Below are 18677 nucleotides of genomic sequence, written 5' to 3'. Positions count from 1 at the left end.
GTGTGGGTGTGTGGGTGTGTGTGTGCGTGTGTGTGTGTGTGCGTGTGTGCGTGTGTGCGTGTGTGCGTGTGTGTGTGCAGGTGTGTGTGTGTGGGTGTGTGTGTGGGTGTGTGTGTGGGTGTGTGTGTGCGTGTGTGTGTGTGTGTGTGTGTGTGCAGGTGTGCGTGTGTGTGTGCAGGTGTGCGTGTGTGGGTGTGTGTGTGGGTGTGTGTGTGCGTGTGTGCGTGTGTGTGTGTGCGTGTGTGCGTGTGTGCGTGTGTGTGTGCAGGTGTGCGTGTGTGGGTGTGTGTGTGCGTGTGTGCGTGTGTGTGTGCAGGTGTGCGTGTGTGTGTGTGTGTGTGTGCAGGTGTGCGTGTGTGTGTGCAGGTGTGTGTGTGTGGGTGTGTGTGTGGGTGTGTGTGTGCGTGTGTGTGTGTGTGTGCGTGTGTGCGTGTGTGTGTGCAGGTGTGCGTGTGTGGGTGCGTGTGTGGGTGTGTGTGTGGGTGTGTGTGTGCGTGTGTGTGTGTGTGTGTGCGTGTGTGTGTGCAGGTGTGCGTGTGTGGGTGTGTGTGTGGGTGTGTGTGTGGGTGTGTGTGTGGGTGTGTGTGTGCGTGTGTGTGTGTGTGTGTGCGTGTGTGCGTGTGTGTGTGCAGGTGTGCGTGTGTGGGTGTGCTCCATCTCACTGTCCCGTTTTCCCCCTGCAGGGCGTGTTGCTGCCCGCCAGCCCCGAGGCCAGCTGAAGTCCTTCACCATGGACGTGGATGAGGAGGAGAACATGAGTGAGTGGCTGCCACTGGCCCCGCCCGGCCCCGCCCGGCCCCGCCCAGCACCGCCCTGCTGACCATCTGACCATCTGACCGGGCTCGAACTGACCACTGTCTCAGACCTGTGTTCCCTGCGCTCTGTCTCTCTAACCTGTGTTTCCCTGTGCTGTCTCTCTAACCTGTGTTTCCCTGCCCTCTGTCTCTCTAACCTGTGTTTCCCTGTGCTGTCTCTCTAACCTGTGTTTCCCTGCGCTGTCTCTCTCAGACCGGACTCACACTGACTGCTCTCAGACCTGCGCTTCCCTGCGCTCTGTCTCAAACAGGCTCGCATAAAAAATACTTTTCTTTAGTGGTTATCGTTTCTTTTAAATGAAAAGAGAAACTTTGATAGGATAAAGTCCCAGCATTACCACCTTCAGCATCCATTTACCCCAGCAGAGAGAACTCATTTCTAACTCTGTTTAATTAAATACTTCACAGAGTGAATGAGAAAATGACAAGCAGGAAATGGAGCCAGTATGGAAAGTGGATTATGTGTCTGATGGCAGAAGCTGAACGGTTGTTTGTTTGTTCTGAGCCGTCCTTCAGGAAGGGCCACCCAGGGCTCTCCCGGATCATGCGGTAGTGTGCGGGTTTAATTCCTCTTCCGCAGGAGATAAAGATATTTCTCCTGCCTGTGTGAAAACGGCGGGTGGCTCTTGGCTGACCTCCTGCCCTGTACACAGGGAGAGCTTCACAGCCAGGCTGAAGGAGACTTCTATTTCACACCGCATTTCAGAAAGTGCAGATACACATTTCTTGGAAAAAGTGGAAAGTCTACGTAAGATCAGTGATTGTGCTCAGTGGTATTTGGTGTGTGGCTTTGAAGAACGTCCACAATGTCCTCTAGTGCCGCTTCTTGTATTAACTCGTCTTTATAGGTATAATCAGAATTAATCGATAATTTCCTGGAATTTAAACAGAGCCTGAGAAGTAGACCACATTCCATTAGAACATCTGAATGAAATTCATACCTCAGATCATAAAGAGCAGCAGCAGTTGAAAAGCACCGCTGTGTTCAATTGAAATTTATGCATTAAAAGATGGCTGCCGGCAAGTCTTTTGAGCTGTTAGCCTGGGATGAATTTAAAATACCATTGTTAATGCCACACATTGGCATGGCCTTAAGAGACACTGGGAGTGGAAGTATTGCTCTGAAGTGAATCTTTCTTATTTAGTAGAGCCTACTTTATGATATTTCTTAACTTTCTGAAAGTGTTGAAAAGAAATGTTCATGATTAATTTAAAGCAAAGTAACACTAATTCTCTTTGAATGATATTCCCTTTGCATAGTTTTCCTCTTCTTTTTTCTCTTGGCATAAGAAGTCACAGATTTTTCTGAATATATGGTCAAATCTGAGAATATCAGCAATTTTTATCAGTCTGGGTGGTTCATAAAACACTGCAGAAAGGGAAAATTAATTTCACCTAACCAACAACTAGAAGAAGACTATATGAGAGCTGCAAATCAAAATGTTTTTTAAATCATGTAGCTAAATGCATAGTGGAGCATTTTGACCCCTCCCCTGAAGCCAGCACTGCGTCCTGCTCTGTGTAATGCTGTCTGCTTTTTCAGCACCTCACCCTCCATTGGAAAGGTTTTAAATGGCATCTGCGGTTATATTTGTGTTCATTATGTAGCTTCTGACTCAGTTTAAAAGTGAACCCTCACCACACTCCTGCTGTATACTGATGCAGGCAGGATCAGCTTTTTCGGGTGTTTCTTGTCTGTGGGGCGAAAGGCTTTTTGCGTCAGTGTTTCCTTTTCTCCATTGACTCTAATGATATCGTTTTTATCAGGTGATGAGGTTGTGTCGTTGAGGAGAGGAGTAGGTCTCTCTGTAGGCTCGCAGGACGCAGTTCCTAATGTACAGTCAGGCATGGAAACACTGTTCTCTACACTGTTCTTGCTCTCTGTAGGATTCCTCTCGAGGTTCCGGTTTTTCCGAAAGGCTGAGAGGAGGAGCACTGTGGCTGACAGCTCCTTACTCAGGCCTGACCGAGATAGCTGTGGAGCGCACAGTGACACACTGTTACAGCTACACAGCACAGTGACACACCGTTACAGCTACACAGCACAGTGACACACCGTTACAGCTACACAGCACAGTGACACACCGTTACAGCTACACAGCACAGTGACACACTGTTACAGCTACACAGCACTGTGACACACCGTTACAGCTACACAGCACAATGACACACCGTTACAGCTACACAGCACAATGACACACCGTTACAGCTACACAGCACTGTGACACACCGACACACCGTTACAGCTACACAGCACAGTGACACACCCTTACAGCTACACAGCACAGTGACACAGTGACGCACAGTTAGAGCTACACAGCACAATGACACAGTGACGCACCGTTACAGCTACACAGCACAATGACACAGTGACGCACAGTTAGAGCTACACAGCACAGTGACACACCGTTACAGCTACACAGCACAGTGACACAGTGACGCACAGTTAGAGCTACATTCAGAAGAGTAGAGAGGGAGATGGCAGCTGTTCTTCATCTCTCATTGGCTGTATGCTGAGCGTACAGCCAAGCAGTGGGAAGCGGTATATTTTACAGTGAATTTACTTTGTTAAATTGGTCAATACATTTTGGTGGTTTTAAAACGTCTGCACCTAGATGTGGCACCCGATAACAAATGAAATATTTTACTGCATATTAATTCTGCTATTAGCATCAGCCATGGAAGCTGCAGTATTTTCCAAAGGTCCAGCTGAATGGCCTGAGGTTCTGCCTGAGGGTCACAGTGCTATGGGAGTCTGGAGGTTTCTGGGAGGTTTGCAGAAGGTTTTTTCCTGCAGGCAGGTGTGATGTTTCTGCTGCATGCCAGCTTCCCAGCAGCCCCAGCGGGTGTCGCCTCTCACGCCTGTGGGCCTCCAACCAAACGCTTTCAGGTTCAGATCTCCAGTAAAAGCACAGATTATACAGGAACTGCATAGCCATCTATCTGGAAAATAAGCAACAAGTAATTCCAGATTGGTTAGTATCAGCTGAGCTTCTGTGGTGCAACCAGAGAAAGAAGCGTTGAAACACTTTCAGGGGCTAATAATGGGCAATAAAAATAATAATGGCAGCTCCTATCATTTGTCAGGGTAAGAAGCTGATAATTACAGAACTAATGTGAAATATTAGCGTTAGCAGAGTGGGTGGAGCAGGAAGCAGGTTCCAGTGAGGGCAGAGTTTGTGCAGATTAATGGGTGCTTTAACGCACAGCTTTTTGGCTGTATCTGCCCCTCGGTCTGCAGAGTATAGAATGTAGAGCGAAAGGAGCAGGCAGCGCACGGAGGCACGTGGAGGTCAGAGTAACCCGGACACATGTACCCACAGCGGAGGAGAGGAAGAGAGAGACTGCTGCTGGAACACAGAGGCGGGAAAAAGCCAGTTTTTCAGCCCAAATGGCTGGAACGTTTATCAGGGTCGCGGCGAGACCGTGTGCAGAGGGTAAATTTAGCATTCTGCTCGGGCCAGTGGCACTGCGGCCAGATCATCAAACGGATCCCATTACACACTTTAGAATTTTATATGTGTTAGGACACTGCAAATCCCCCCTCCCCAGCCCGCAGAAACAGGCACTGAAAAGGTTTAGATTACCACTCTGCGCTCGGGGAGGGTCTGACGGATTGACTGGTGGAAATGTCAAGGTTGTCCAAGGGCCCGCTGCTGTATCCCTGCCACTCTGCAGCCCCTGCCTGTTTCTCTGCCTTTATTCCTCCATGCTTCTCTCACACGCTCGTTTCCTACGTACATCCATCTGAACCGAGACCCACACCTCTCTCTCTCCTCCGCAAGCACGGTCACTGTCAAACAGCAAAGGATTTCTGTCTCTTTACTCTTTAAAGTGAAGTACATTTATAATCGGTTTAATACAGAATCGTGATACTGGTGCATTTCACTTCAGTGGTGAGGTTTTTAATTTAGACTCCTCTTCATTGTGTCTATATTTGTTATGTTAATATTAAAATGATTAAGTGACATATATAGCTAGAAGTGGGCTGCTTATATAGAAGTATTTTATTATTTATGGTGTTTTGCATTTCTTTGCATATGTATCCCTCCTTAATCCTTTTACAGAGGCTTGTTTGAACATGCATGGCTATCCCAGAATGCTCTGCTGTGTTACTGCCCCCATGTCATAGGGCACCATTTCTCTACCACCTACAGCACAGCATTCACGCGCAGTGGAGGCTCGTTATAGGAGGTTCACGCGCAGTGGAAGCGCGTTATAGCAGATTCACGCGCAGCGGAAGCCCGTTATAGCAGATTCACGCGCAGTGGAAGCCCGTTATAGCAGATTCACGCGCAGCGGAAGCGCGTTATAGCAGATTCACGCGCAGTGGAGGCGCGTTATAGCAGATTCACGCGCAGCGGAAGCGCGTTATAGGAGGTTCACGCGCAGTGGAGGCGCGTTATAGCAGATTCACGCGCAGTGGAGGCGCGTTATAGCAGATTCACGCGCAGTGGAAGCGCGTTATAGGAGGTTCACGCGCAGTGGAGGCGCGTTATAGCAGATTCACGCGCAGTGGAGGCGCGTTATAGCAGATTCACGCGCAGTGGAAGCGCGTTATAGGAGGTTCACGCGCAGTGGAAGCGCGTTATAGCAGATTCACGCGCAGTGGAAGCGCGTTATAGGAGGTTCATGCGCAGTGGAGGCGCGTTATAGCAGGTTCACGCGCAGTGGAAGCGCGTTATAGGAGGTTCACGCGCAGTGGAAGCGCGTTATAGCAGATTCACAGTTCTCTCATGATCTTCCTTTGGAATGTGTGCTCCAATTTAATATACAGATGATTGTAAATCTTTTTCATACAATATTAAGGATCAGTACAGTCCTGAAGTCAGTAAGATGCAGCAGGAACATAAAGTCTCAGTTCTGTGGATCCCTGTGGGTTGGCTGGGTACAGTGCTTCTGAGCAGTGCAGTGCGGCTTTGCAGGTAGTGAAACAGCAGAAACGGACAGACAGGGTTTTGAAACTGCAGCCATAGTCAGAGACCGTTTGGTACTGTGGAGTATGTCCTCTCTCCCACCCCCTGCCCCTAACTGCGGGGGTGTCCTCTCCTCCCCTCCTCCCATCACACCCGTCCCTCGTCCCCCCCCCCTCCACACCCCCCATGCCCCCGCCTTCTCACTCCGGGTTTTCTCTCTTCCTGAACGCCGAAAGGAGTAACCTATCGAGCTTTTGCTGGAGGATGTTATAAATGAAAATTTAGTCAAAGTTCCGTCAGCTTTGTTAACAGGATGTGGTGATGTGTGTTCCTTCAGCCAAACAGAAAGTGTAAATCTAACCAAGCCCAGTTTTAACTGTGGCAGTCAGTGACGCTCAGATGAATATCATCACAGTTTAACAGACAACTGCCCTGTGGTTAAAAACTGGACAGGATAACCTAAAATTAGCAGTCAGTAAGATTCAGCTTGCTGGTTAGCCTCTATTAAGGCACTGAATCAGGGCTAGCCTGGTTGCCTCACTCCGTTTGTGTGTGTGTGTGTGTGTGTGTGTGTGTGTGTGTGTGTGTGTGTGTGTGTGTGTGTGGCATGTGGACATTCCCCTTTAGCCTCATCTCTTAATCTGGATTACAGATGATATTTTCTCAGTCAGTAACGATAAAGGAATATGAAATGAAGATGTTTAATACACTGTCCAATAACACAGCAAATTAATTCATGCTTATTGCTTAATCTATATTTGATCTTTAATCAGACAAAAGTAATCCTCACAAATACTTAACTATCAGAATGTTTGACCAATATGTTGATTGACAGGTTTCCATGAATCAGTATTTACTGTTCTCCCCAGATATGAATGGATATTATCAGTCATTCTATTAATTCAAGTAAAGTCTTTCATTTTTGCTGAAGTATTTTAAATCTGAATAAAGCTCTCTCAGTGACCTTAGTGATACTAAAGGAACACACATCACTTGTTCAGTTACAAAGAGCGATAAAGGAATCTATAAATTTTACATTTACAAGATCCTGCAACGAAGGCGTTGTAAGTTACTCTCTCTGGGCACCGCAGGTTCATGCAGCACCGACGTAAAGGAAAACCGCAACCTGGACAACGTGTCCTCCAAGGAGGGCGGGGGCGAGGCCGCCCAGCTCCCCAACGGCGGTGCCGGGGGGGGGCGCAAGCGGCCGCTGGAGGAGGGCAATAACGGGCACGCGCACTCCAAATTCCGGCCCAAGAAGCGCAAGAAAACGCCAGGCCCGGTTCTGCCCAAGAACGCGCTGATGCAGCTGAACGAGATCAAGCCGGGCCTGCAGTACAAGCTGCTGTCGCAGACCGGTCCGGTGCACGCGCCTGTCTTCGTCATGACCGTGGAGGTGAACGGGCAGCTGTTCGAGGGCTCGGGCCCCACAAAGAAGAAGGCCAAGCTGAACGCGGCTGAGAAGGCCCTGCGCTCCTTCGTTCAGTTCCCCAACGCCTCCGAGGCGCACCTGGCCATGGGCCGCACGCTCACCGTCAACACGGACTTCACCTCCGACCAGGCCGACTTCCCTGACATGCTCTTCAACGGCTTCGAGACACCGGCCCCGCCTGACGACTCTTTCTACCTGAGCTCCAACGGTAACGGCGCGTACGGCTCGCTGGGCGAGTACCCCCTGCCCTCGGCGGCGGGCACCAACAGCCTGACACAGCCCCCGCTGCCTGCCCCCTCCTCCTTTACCTCCCCCGCCAGCGGAAAGAACCCGGTCATGATCCTCAACGAGCTGCGGCCGGGCCTCAAGTACGACTTTGTGTCGGAGAGCGGCGAGAGCCACGCCAAGAACTTCGTCATGTCGGTGACGGTGGACACGCAGACCTTCGAGGGCTCCGGCCGCAACAAGAAGCTGGCCAAAGCCCGCGCGGCCCAGGCCGCTCTCTCAGCCCTCTTCAACATGCAGCTGGACCAGACGCCCTCCCGCCAGCCAATCCCCCGCGAGGGCCTGCAGCTGCACCTCCCCCAGGTAAGAGCCACGCCTGTCTCCCCTGCAGACCACGCCCCCTGCTCCACCCCTCTCCAGGTAAGACCCTAAACCCCTCCCACCCTCCAGCCCACACTGCGTATCACTGATTTGTGGGTCAGCAAAGGAAATAGCTTTTCTCTTTTGGAGTTATTCTTTATGAAATTAAATATTTTGTAAATGCCAATTTACCGTGTGCGAAACCGCTCACAGCCCAGGGAGATGTAGCCCATTTGAGAATGCTTCCTATGTTATCTGACACACTGCTTGTAGGTTTAATGCTGTAAGTGCAAAACGTGGGAACATGTTTTTGAATAGAGGTGCCTGAGGGAATTCATTCCCAACAGCAGCTATAATGGGAGTGCTCGAAATTGATATCTCATTTTTTAATAAGAATACAATATTCAGCTTTGTCTAATATCCTGTGGCAAATTAAAAAATTGTATTATCAACTGTTCATTTTAAGTTTTTAAGATGAATTATTGTATTCATATATTCTCACGTTTAGTTGTTTAGGCTATTGGGTGTAACAGTGGTAATGAATTTGTCCCGCAAAAACAGCTTTTCCACATCAACACAAAATCCTGCAATTACAGCAGCTTGACTCTGGCATAACTCATCAGTTGAAATTCTCTGTGCTTTGCTGTGATATTTAACCTCTAACTGCTGTCTCAATTATCATTCTGCCGGGCTCAAAGGCTTTAATTGAAAAGTAAGTTAGATTGATGGAAAGTTGAGAAGGTTTCTAAAAGAGAACAAGCTGCTAAGCACACTAAAGCGATCTGTTTCTGTACAAGACATCTATTTACACATCTCTTAATCCCTGCCCCTAATACCGTTTCAGATAAGAGCAGGGCAAAATAAACCTTAATCTTAATTAACATCTCTTCATGGATGCTGTTGAAACAAGACAATTGATTATGCAAACTCCTGCCTGCCTGTTTAAAAAGCAGTCAGTCAATATGAGAGCTGTTTTGCAGTGTACTGTGGTGAGGCCCTTGCTCTCTTGCACCGCGCCCCCCCCCCCCCCTCCCCGGGCTGCCTCCAAAGAGATAGCTCTTTAATCTGTTACTCTCCGCTTGCCTGTGATCTGATACCTGCTCTTTTAATAAGCTGTCATTAGCTTTTGTTCACGGCTCAGCTCTGTGAGCAAACAGTGGGGGATAAAGGCAGAGTTGGATTTGTCATTGCAGGTGTGATTTTTACAATCAGGCTTTGTGTGTGAGATAGGCCAACCTGTCACTTCAGAAGAGAAGGCACGATTAGTGGCTTAATAGTCAGTCAAAAGATCACCTGTTTTTTCCCTTTTTCCCCTCCTTTCAGAGTTATGCCTCTCTCTCTCTCTCTCCCTCTCTCTCTCTTTCTCTCTCTCTCTCTCTCTCTCTCTCTCTCTCTCTCTCTCCCCTCTCTGTCTCTCTCTCTCCCCCCCCCCCCCCTCTCTCTCTCGCTCTCTTTCACTCTCCCTCTGTCTCTTGCCTTTCTCAGACATGCTTAATTGGCTTTGTAAGTCTAAGTGAGACGGCACCAGTCTAACTGACTAATTAATTCTCCATCATGAAATATTTATTTCATCTACCCTCAGCTATGCACGTAGGTGCTCTTTGTTTGGTCTGTTTTTTAAAATGGGGTAAATGATGGAACAATTTATAGTGTCTCGCTAAGGTAAAATACTCTTTTTTTGTTGGTCGTTCACGTAGCTAATAGAAATACTCTGTTTGTTTTTAACCAAAAATCATTCTAAAATTGACTAAAAGTTTTATCAGAATGTAATTGAGAGACTCTCAAGCACTTGGAAAGTAATATTGGACTAATCTTTTTTAATTTGTGCTTATTCAGCCATGTGCCTACTGTAGGTAGAATCATTTTCCACCATATTAACGGCAGTTAAGGGAAAGTACAATAAGTGAGAAGCAAAATGTCCATCAGGGAAAAAGAAGTTAATGAAACTAATTTAAGATCCCCCATGAATATTGATGTCAGATTTAGTCATTTTGGGCTAAATGACAGCGCCAGTAGCATTTGCTTGCAGAGGGTCTCTGTTCTGCCCCTTTGGGAGTCTGCATGGTTCATCATCTTTAGCTTCATTTATCCCATGTGTGAGTTTTGCTTCCAACCACAGCGATTTCCATCAGACAGCTGGGTTTTTCGTTCAGCCTGCCTGAAAAGTGTTAGAGTACAAACACACTGTCTGTTAACCATGGAAATCTGCTGAATTCCACTGAATCTGAGTAAAATGAATAAAATGTGAAAAGCATGTGTTCAGATGCTCACAGTCTTTGTTGAGGAAATGTAAGAATAACAGAATGGCTTTTGGCAGCATGAATAGCCTTGCGTTTGTGTAATGGTGTAGTAACAGCACTTCTTAGCTCGTCTGAAGTTGATCTGATGGTCCAAGTGGTCGTGTGGTGTCCCAGGTCCTGGCAGACGCCGTCTCCCGTTTGGTGGTGGACAAGTTCAGTGAACTGACCGACAACTTCACCTCTCCCCACGCGCGGCGGAAAGTCCTGGCGGGGGTGGTCATGACCACAGGTACGGCTCATTTTTCCGCCTAAAGGAGAGCAGAGGCCCAGGTGTCCCTCCTGTTTCTGTGGGTACATTAGCAGCAGCTGCTAGATTTATTCAGCCCATAAAGCTGCCCGTTACTCTGCTGGGGACGACTCTCCTCCCACAGAAACGGCCCGTTGCTCCGCTGGGAATCTCTCTCCTCCTGCATGCTGTTTCTTATGCCCTGCACCCACAGTGTGATATGAGCTTTGCAGGCTAACGCACAGCCGGCTGTGACAGGTAGTTTTGGGAAAAACATGTCAACAGCAGTCTCGGCTGCCTCGGTTATGGCGCCCTCCCCAAACGGTCACTGTCCTCCTCCCACGCTCCACCCAGGCACCGACGTTAAGGAGGCCCAGGTCATCTGCGTTTCCACGGGAACCAAGTGCATTAACGGGGAGTACATGAGTGACCGTGGCCTGGCGCTGAACGACTGTCACGCGGAGATCATCGCCCGGCGCTCCCTCATCAGATACCTGTACACCCAGCTTGAGCACTTCCTCAGGTCAGCATGTCCACACAAACACATGTGAAGTATTATTATGCAACACATAACACAGACCGGCTATGATATTTTGAGGTTGTAGCTCCTGTTTTTCTCTTTCTCCATTGATAAGCAGTTAGAACTGTTTCATAGTGCAGAGCCGCTGCACCTCCTGTCTGAAACACACTGTGCTCTGATATGAACCATGTCAAGCTCTCTGAGGGGCTCATGCTGAAGGACATGATGCTAAATAAAGATTGGTTGATTGATTGGTTGATTGATTGATTGATTGCTTGCTTGATTGATTGATTGATTGATCTGATGGTCACAGGGCACAGGGCACTTGTGAGACTGGTAATAACCGGCTGCAGACAGGGTTTATTGTGCCTCTAGTAGCTCCTCACCTTCTGAATTAAAGAGCTCAATTAGAGGCCTGTTAAGGCGCTCAGTTGAATTATAGTTTGGGCTGATTAAATTCAGTACAAACATACCGAAGCAGGAATGTTTCAGGCAAAACACAGTGTGTGGAGTGTGTTAATAGGCCCCGGTGTGGCTCAGACCTGTGTGTGAGCAGCGCTGGCCTGTGGTTGGTTAGCGGTGTTTGTGGTGTCAGTTTGCGCTGACAGCAGCCTGTTACCGTCTCTCCTGCAGCAACAGTAAAGAGCAGCACCAGAAGTCTATCTTCACCAGGTGTGAGAAGCACGGCTACAGGCTGAAGGACAACGTGCAGTTCCACCTGTACATCAGCACCTCCCCCTGCGGAGACGCCCGCATCTTCTCCCCTCACGAAGCGGGCGTGGAGGGTACGACATTCCCCCTCTCCCTCTCTCTCTCCTTTTCTCCCCCTGCCTCTCCTTCCCCCTCTCTCCCTCCCTCCCTCTCTCTCTCCTTTTCTCCCCCTGCCTCTCCTTCCCCCTCTCTCCCTCCCTCCCTCTCTCTCTCCTTTTCTCCCTCTGCCTCTGCCTCTCCTTCCCCCTCTCTCCCTCCCTCCCTCTCTCTCTCCTTTTCTCCCTCCGCCTCTCCTTCCCCCTCTCTCCCTCCCTCCCTCTCTCTCTCCTTTTCTCCCTCCGCCTCTCCTTCCCCCTCTCTCCCTCCCTCCCTCTCCTCTGCTACCTCCAGCCTGTCTCCGCTCAGTACCGCTCATCACCAGGGGTAACAGCAGAAGCCCTCTCTGAATGCTTGTGCTGGCTGTTTGCTTCCTTCTTTGACGTTTATGAAGTGGAGTGTATGGCCGTTGGACCTCACCTCAAAGCCATCGCACTCCACTGACGTTTGCAGTAACTGAGTGGCAGATCCGAGTCCTACAGAGAAAACACCAACATCTCTCATTAAAGCTGCAGTGTGTGTAACGGCAGTCAGTGTGAGAGGATTCAGCAGCTCCGGCAGCCTGTCACATGCCCCGCCCCCTGGCCCCAGAGCCTGGCGATTGGCTTAAGCATGTTCTGTTTAGAACCTCCGTGCGGTTCTGTAAACACTCCTGCTGGCTGGCACCAGACTGTCATAAGAGATTAATTGATTCACATTTTCCAGCCTTTGTGGGGTGACATTGTGATTATATTAAACTTAGTGCTGGTGGTGAATTCAATCTCTAAGCCTGATTATTTCATCCAATTAATTTAATAAGTACGTTGTACTCCTGTAATTCCTTTTTTCATTCTTTTTAATTAGAACTTCATTCCAAGGTCCAAATGTGCACCACAAACAGAATTTAACAATTGATTTAATTAGAGCTGCTCATCTTTTTTGGGTGGCTCTTATTAACTGTTCTCTCCATGTGTTATGTTTAAATTGCTTCATGTCACATTGCTCTTGAGCATGTAGAATTTTTTTTGGTCTTCCACAGTACACAAAGTAAAAAAAAAACATTATGCGTGGTTTCTCCTGCAGACCAGGGAGACAGACACCCAAACAGAAAAGCCCGGGGGCAGCTGCGGACGAAGATTGAGTCGGGAGAAGGAACGATCCCTGTGAGGTCCAGCAACACCATCCAGACGTGGGACGGAGTTCTGCAGGGGGAGAGGCTGCTGACCATGTCCTGCAGCGACAAGATCGCCAGGTGAGTCTCGCTGCCGTCACCTGAGCTCCTGCTGCTTGTTCGCACACGCAGTGATGTCACTGTCCTGCCGGTGCCCCGGGGGGCAGGACTGAATTCGCCTGGTAGGGTTCTCATTTCGCCCTTCTTCACTGGGATGAACCGGATTTCAGACATTAACGTAACACCTAGTTAATTTCCGCCACAGTGACCCTTCCGTAGCAAGAGCAAGGACGCCAGCGACAGATCGAATTCTTTGTGGACGATATGTGGGTGCAGCAGGCTCTGTTCTGAGTGAAGCAGAACGTGGCAGAGGCCTGAATCGCTGTCAGTCCAAACCCCCTCACCCACACCCTCGCTGCTGTTGAAGTGAGCTCAAACGGGAGCTCAAGCATTGAATTACAGGGCAGGTGGGGGTGCTGTCCGCCCCTGCGTTTTGGAGGGGGTGCTGTCCGCCCCTGCGTTTATCTGGGTACACACGCGGAGATAAGGAGGTGTCATCCTCTGTGCCGGCTGTCAGAGCTAATGAGGCGCTGCGGCTCGTCTCTCTGTCTGTGTTAACCCACTCCCCGCCCACACGGTGAGAGCTGCCCCGTCACTCTCTACAGCGAGACGGCCTTCTCCCCAAAGCCTGGCAGCTCCGCACAGCCCTTTCACTCACCCTCACACAGCTCCACACAGCTCTCTCCCTCACACAGCTCCACACAGCGCTCTCACCCTCACCCTCGCACAGCTCCGCACAGCTCTCTCTCCCTCACCCTCACACACCTCCACACAGCCCTTTCACTCACCCTCACACAGCTCCACACAGCTCTCTCCCTCACACAGCTCCACACAGCGCTCTCACCCTCACCCTCGCACAGCTCCGCACAGCTCTCTCTCCCTCACCCTCACACACCTCCACACAGCCCTTTCACTCACCCTCACACAGCTCCACACAGCCCTTTCACTCACCCTCACACACCTCCACACAGCCCTTTCACTCACCCTCACACAGCTCCACACAGCTCTCTCCCTCACACAGCTCCACACAGCGCTCTCTCCCTCACCCTCACACAGCTCCGCACAGCTCTCTCTCCCTCACCCTCACACAGCTCCACACAGCCCTTTCACTCACCCTCACACACCTCCACACAGCCCTTTCACTCACCCTCACACAGCTCCACACAGCTCTCTCCCTCACACAGCTCCACACAGCGCTCTCTCCCTCACCCTCACACACCTCCACACAGCCCTTTCACTCACCCTCACACAGCTCCACACAGCTCTCTCCCTCACACAGCTCCACACAGCGCTCTCCCTCACCCTCACACCTGCAGACACACGCAGCTCCGCAGAGACCCGGGGACGAGCGGAGAAGAGCAGAAGCTGCTGTGATTAATGCCAGAGCCTGATCACTCCGTCGGTGAAGATGCAGAGCTCTCACACACTGCCGGCTAATGATCAGTGTGGGCTGGGAGGCCTGGCTTTGCAGAGCTCTCACACACTGCCGGCTAGTGATCAGTGTGGGCTGGGAGGCCTGGCTTTGCAGAGCTCCATCAGGCTGCCTGCTGCCACAGTCTGTTCTCACTGATCTGCCTCACGCCTCTGAATCAGGCCGAGTGACGGAGGGACGAGGAGTCTTCACTGAAAATGCTTCTTTAAGTGATCCTTTTGATTTATTGGATCCATTTGAATTGGATTAAATGGTGTATTTAAATGGCAAAACTGTCTTTAACAGTGTTGGAATGATTATAGGAAGATTAGCGCTCATATTCTGTGTGTAAGGAGCCTTTCACAGCTGGCATAGCCACTGAAAGCGCTCTTTCTTTAAACAATCGCAGACACTGCTTTGCCTCCCCCTTCAGCGAGGGCCCGTCAGAGCTGTCATCCCCGCTGCCTGTCCCCATGCTTCTCTGATCAGCCCAGGGACAGATAGAGCGTTAAAGTTTGTTAAACCGTCAGGCATAACAGAGGCACACCACACCGCTGTTTGCTGTTGACTCTCAAGGAAAGCAATCACTCACACCTGAAATATGAAACGCAAGCGGCTTCATAACTCTTCCCCCTTCTCAACACCCCCCCCCACCCCACTCCCTCACCCCCCTCCCCCCGCGGCAGACACAGCACGCGCTCACACCGCTGTGGGGATATTTATCCTGGTGCCCCGTCCCAGGTCGTACCCACAGCCCTGATATGATGGGATGGGGAAGGTGAGCGCTGGACAGAGATGGAGTGTGTGAGGCAGGAGGAGGCCCCCCCCCCCCCCTCCCCTCTGAGCGTCGCTCTCTCTCAGCGTAGCTCTCTCTGAGCGTCGCTCTCCGTAGGCGGCCTGTCGACTCCAGCCCCGCTCCCCCGCTCTCCCCTCCCCCGCTCTCCCCTCCCCCGCTCTCCCCTCCCCCGCTCTCCCCTCCCCTGCTCTCCCCTCGCCCGCTCTCCCCTCCCCCGCTCTCCCCTGCTCTCCCCTCGCCCGCTCTCCCCTCGCCCGCTCTCCCCTCCCCCGCTCTCCCCTGCTCTCCCCTCCCCTGCTCTCCCCTCCCCTGCTCTCCCCTCCCCCGCTCTCCCCTGCTCTCCCCTCCCCTGCTCTCCCCTCGCCCGCTCTCCCCTCGCCCGCTCTCCCCTCCCCTGCTCTCCCCTCCCCTGCTCTCCCCTCCCCTCCCCTGCTCTCCCCTCCCCTGCTCTCCCCTCCCCCGCTCTCCCCTCCCCTGCTCTCCCCTCGCCCGCTCTCCCCTCCCCCGCTCTCCCCTCCCCTGCTCTCCCCTCGCCCGCTCTCCCCTCCCCCGCTCTCCCCTCCCCTGCTCTCCCCTCGCCCGCGCTCCCCTCCCCCGCTCTCCCCTCCCCCGCTCTCCCCTCCCCTGCTCTCCCCTCCCCTCGCCCGCGCTGCTCTCCCCTCCCCTGCTCTCCCCTCCCCCGCTCTCCCCTCCCCCGCTCTCCCCTCCCCTGCTCTCCCCTCCCCTGCTCTCCCCTCCCCTCCCCTGCTCTCCCCTCCCCTGCTCTCCCCTCGCCCGCTCTCCCCTCGCCCGCGCTCCCCTCCCCTGCTCTCCCCTCGCCCGCGCTGCTCTCCCCTCGCCTGCTCTCCCCTCCCCTGCTCTCCCCTCGCCCGCGCTGCTCTCCCCTCGCCTGCTCTCCCCTCCCCTGCTCTCCCCTCGCCCGCTCTCCCCTCCCCCGCTCTCCCCTCGCCCGCTCTCCCCTCCCCTGCTCTCCCCTCGCCCGCGCTCCCCTCCCCTGCTCTCCCCTCGCCCGCTCTCCCCTCCCCTCGCCCGCGCTCCCCTCCCCTCGCCCGCGCTCCTGCAGGTGTGGAGGAGCTGTGCTGCCTGATTGGCCTTTGATTGGCCGCTGTAGAAGCCTCAGGCCTGCTGGGGCTGTCTGAGACCCTCATTCACAGAGGGGAGGAAATAGCACTGATGGCGATGTTCCCATAAGCACCCCTTTTCATGTGACAGGTGTGGAGTCCTGGGCCATCGGGAGGTGTTTCTCTGCCTGTGTGTGTCTCAGACTCACACATACACACACACACACACTCTCTCTCTCTCTCTCTCTCTCTCCTTCTCAGGTGGAACGTGGTTGGGATCCAGGGGTCACTAATGAGCTACTTCACAGAGCCCATCTACTTCTCCAGCATCATCCTGGGCAGTCTGTACCACGCAGACCATCTCTCCCGCGCCATGTACCAGCGAATCGCCGACATCGACGACCTGCCCCAGCCCTTCACCCTCAACAGACCCCTGCTCAGCGGTGAGCCCCACCCTCTCTCTCTCTCTGCACCCCCCTCAGAGAGGCCCCACCCTCTCTCTGCACCCCCTCAGAGAGGCCCCACCCTCTCTCTGCACCCCCCTCAGAGAGGCCCCACCCTCTCTCTGCACCCCCTCAGTGGGGCCCCGCCCTCTCTCTCCACCCCCTCAGTGGGGCCCCGCCCTCTCTCTGCACCCCCTCAGCAGGGCCCTACCATCACACTAAACCGCCTCAGTGGGGCCCCGCCCTCTCTCTGCACCCCCTCAGCAGGGCCCTACCATCACACTAAACCCCCTCAGAGGGGCCCCAACCATATAGTAAACCCCCGCAGGGTTTACGTAGCATGATACCTGCAACCATCCATAACATGCTGTGAACTGCAGGCAGGTTTCAGTAGTGTGCATTAGTGTTATAAGTCCTTTTTAATTAATCATTGTATAGGGTAGAAACTCCATCATGCAGTATATTTGTGGGAATCCTAGCAACTCAAGCAAAAATTATACCGTATTGCTTCTTTCACATATGACACAGAATGTGTAATATATTGTAATAGCTACAGACACAGCAGTTTGAGTGGCTTTGTATAGATGTATACCACAAAGGCAGGATGCAGTGGGGTTTGATGCTGTGTAGTGCAGACTCTGCTGCAGGTCGGGTTCTGGCCCAGATCAGCCGTTATCTGCAGCCTTGTCGGGGCTGTATATATATAGCATGTTATTATACAGTTTAAAAGATATATTTACTGGGTCTTCAGTAAAACTAAGCTGGGATTTGTCAGGCTTTTCATTTTTGCTACCCATATCCTTGCCGTAGGAGTACTGGCCTGTGTGCCGCTGAGCAGACAGGGATGTTGTGGAACAGGAGGAGACCCCAGTACAGCTCTGTCTCCACACTAACCTGCTCACTCCGCTGGAAGAGGGGAGAGGGCACAGCCCGGCTCGCTCTCCTCCGCTGAAGGGATGTGAAATTGCTTTGGCTCGTAGAAGCAGAGTGTGTTATGACACCCTCTGAGGCCTGATAAGTGATAACATTTATTAGCGTGACACGTTCATCCCCTTGGACCTCTAACACACTCTCTCTGCTCCTCTCTCTCTCTCTCTCTCTGTTCCTCTTTCTCCTGAACGCCCTGCAGGAATCAGCAATGCGGAGGCGCGGCAGCCAGGCAAGGCGCCGAACTTCAGTGTGAACTGGGCGGTGGGGGACCAGGCGCTGGAGGTCATTAACGCCACGACGGGGAAGGACGACATGGGCCGGCCGTCCCGCCTCTGCAAGCATGCGCTGTACAGCCGCTGGGTGCGCCTGCATGCCAAGGTAGGGCCCGCAGGCCTCCGCCGCCCCGCCCGTCACTCTCACGCTCAAACGCTGTTTCTGCAGCTGCATGTCTGTTACATTATTCCTCTGTAGCATAAGGGCTGTTTCATTCCCAGCTTTCATCAACCCTGAGAATCAAAGTGTCCAAGCCCAGCTCGTACCATGAAGCCAAACAAGCCGCCGTGGAGTACCACACCGCCAAGCAGACGCTCATCAAGGCCTTCCACAAGGCGGGGCTGGGGGCCTGGGTCAAGAAGCCAATCGAGCAGGACCAGTTCTCCCTCAACTCCTGAGACGGGCTGGCCAGGGGAGGGGAGAAAGGCGCCAAACGACCAGCTGCGGAGACTTGTGTGTGTGACTGTGTGCGCGTGTATGTGTACATGTGCATGTGCACGCATGCGTACCTGCATGTGTGCGTGTGCACACGCGTGTGTGTTTGTGCCCCTGGTCTCCCCCTTCTCTGCTCGTCTCTGTGTCTGTGTTCCTCACACGGATCATTGTTAGTCCTGCTACCGTCGCTGTTTATAAGTGTGACGATCATTTCTGTTAAGTTAATGTTATTAATCCACATTACATGAAGTCTTGTAATTTTTAACTGGATACATTGTTTGTAGTTTTTGCTGTTTAATTTTATTTTAGAAATGTTAAAGTAACATTTTATATTTAAGAAGTCAAAAGGACAAAAAAAGAAAAATGAGCCAGTTATCTAGACAACCTTGCCTAAAGAGCATGTCTATGCCAAATATGTTAGAAGGTCTGGGTTCAGGTTGACCACTCAGCTGTGTTCAGAGTGAGGGGTTTCTTTCCTCTTTTTGTGTTTCTGTGCTATCATGAGTAGCCTCCACGC

The 18677-nt window shown here is 51.9% G+C and overlaps 1 protein-coding gene across 6 annotated transcripts in view; it reads left to right on the top strand.

The window, feature by feature from the left end:
* The window catches only part of LOC118785365 (double-stranded RNA-specific editase 1-like), a 90214-nt gene extending 71824 nt beyond the window's left edge, over positions 1-18390 (top strand). For 5 of the 6 annotated variants that reach the window (XM_036539981.1, XM_036539977.1, XM_036539976.1 and 2 more), the window contains 9 exons: positions 684-758; positions 6823-7751; positions 10163-10277; positions 10629-10797; positions 11428-11579; positions 12664-12832; positions 16341-16522; positions 17652-17830; positions 17947-18390. In XM_036539981.1, the coding sequence (XP_036395874.1) occupies positions 731-758; positions 6823-7751; positions 10163-10277; positions 10629-10797; positions 11428-11579; positions 12664-12832; positions 16341-16522; positions 17652-17830; positions 17947-18123 (2100 nt within the window). In that variant the 5' untranslated portion in view covers positions 684-730 and the 3' untranslated portion in view covers positions 18124-18390. Of the gene's footprint in view, positions 1-683; positions 759-6822; positions 7752-10162; positions 10278-10628; positions 10798-11427; positions 11580-12663; positions 12833-16340; positions 16523-17332; positions 17417-17651; positions 17831-17946 lie in introns of those variants that run through there. The other variant, XM_036539978.1, reaches the window with a different exon arrangement.
* Positions 18391-18677: the final 287 nt, after the last annotated feature.

Source organism: Megalops cyprinoides, chromosome 11 (assembly GCF_013368585.1).
Source record: "Megalops cyprinoides isolate fMegCyp1 chromosome 11, fMegCyp1.pri, whole genome shotgun sequence".
In the NCBI taxonomy this organism is placed as follows: Eukaryota; Metazoa; Chordata; class Actinopteri; order Elopiformes; family Megalopidae; genus Megalops; species Megalops cyprinoides.
The sequence above is the reverse complement of the archived record's forward strand: the minus strand, read 5'-3'. Positions and strand labels throughout refer to the sequence as shown.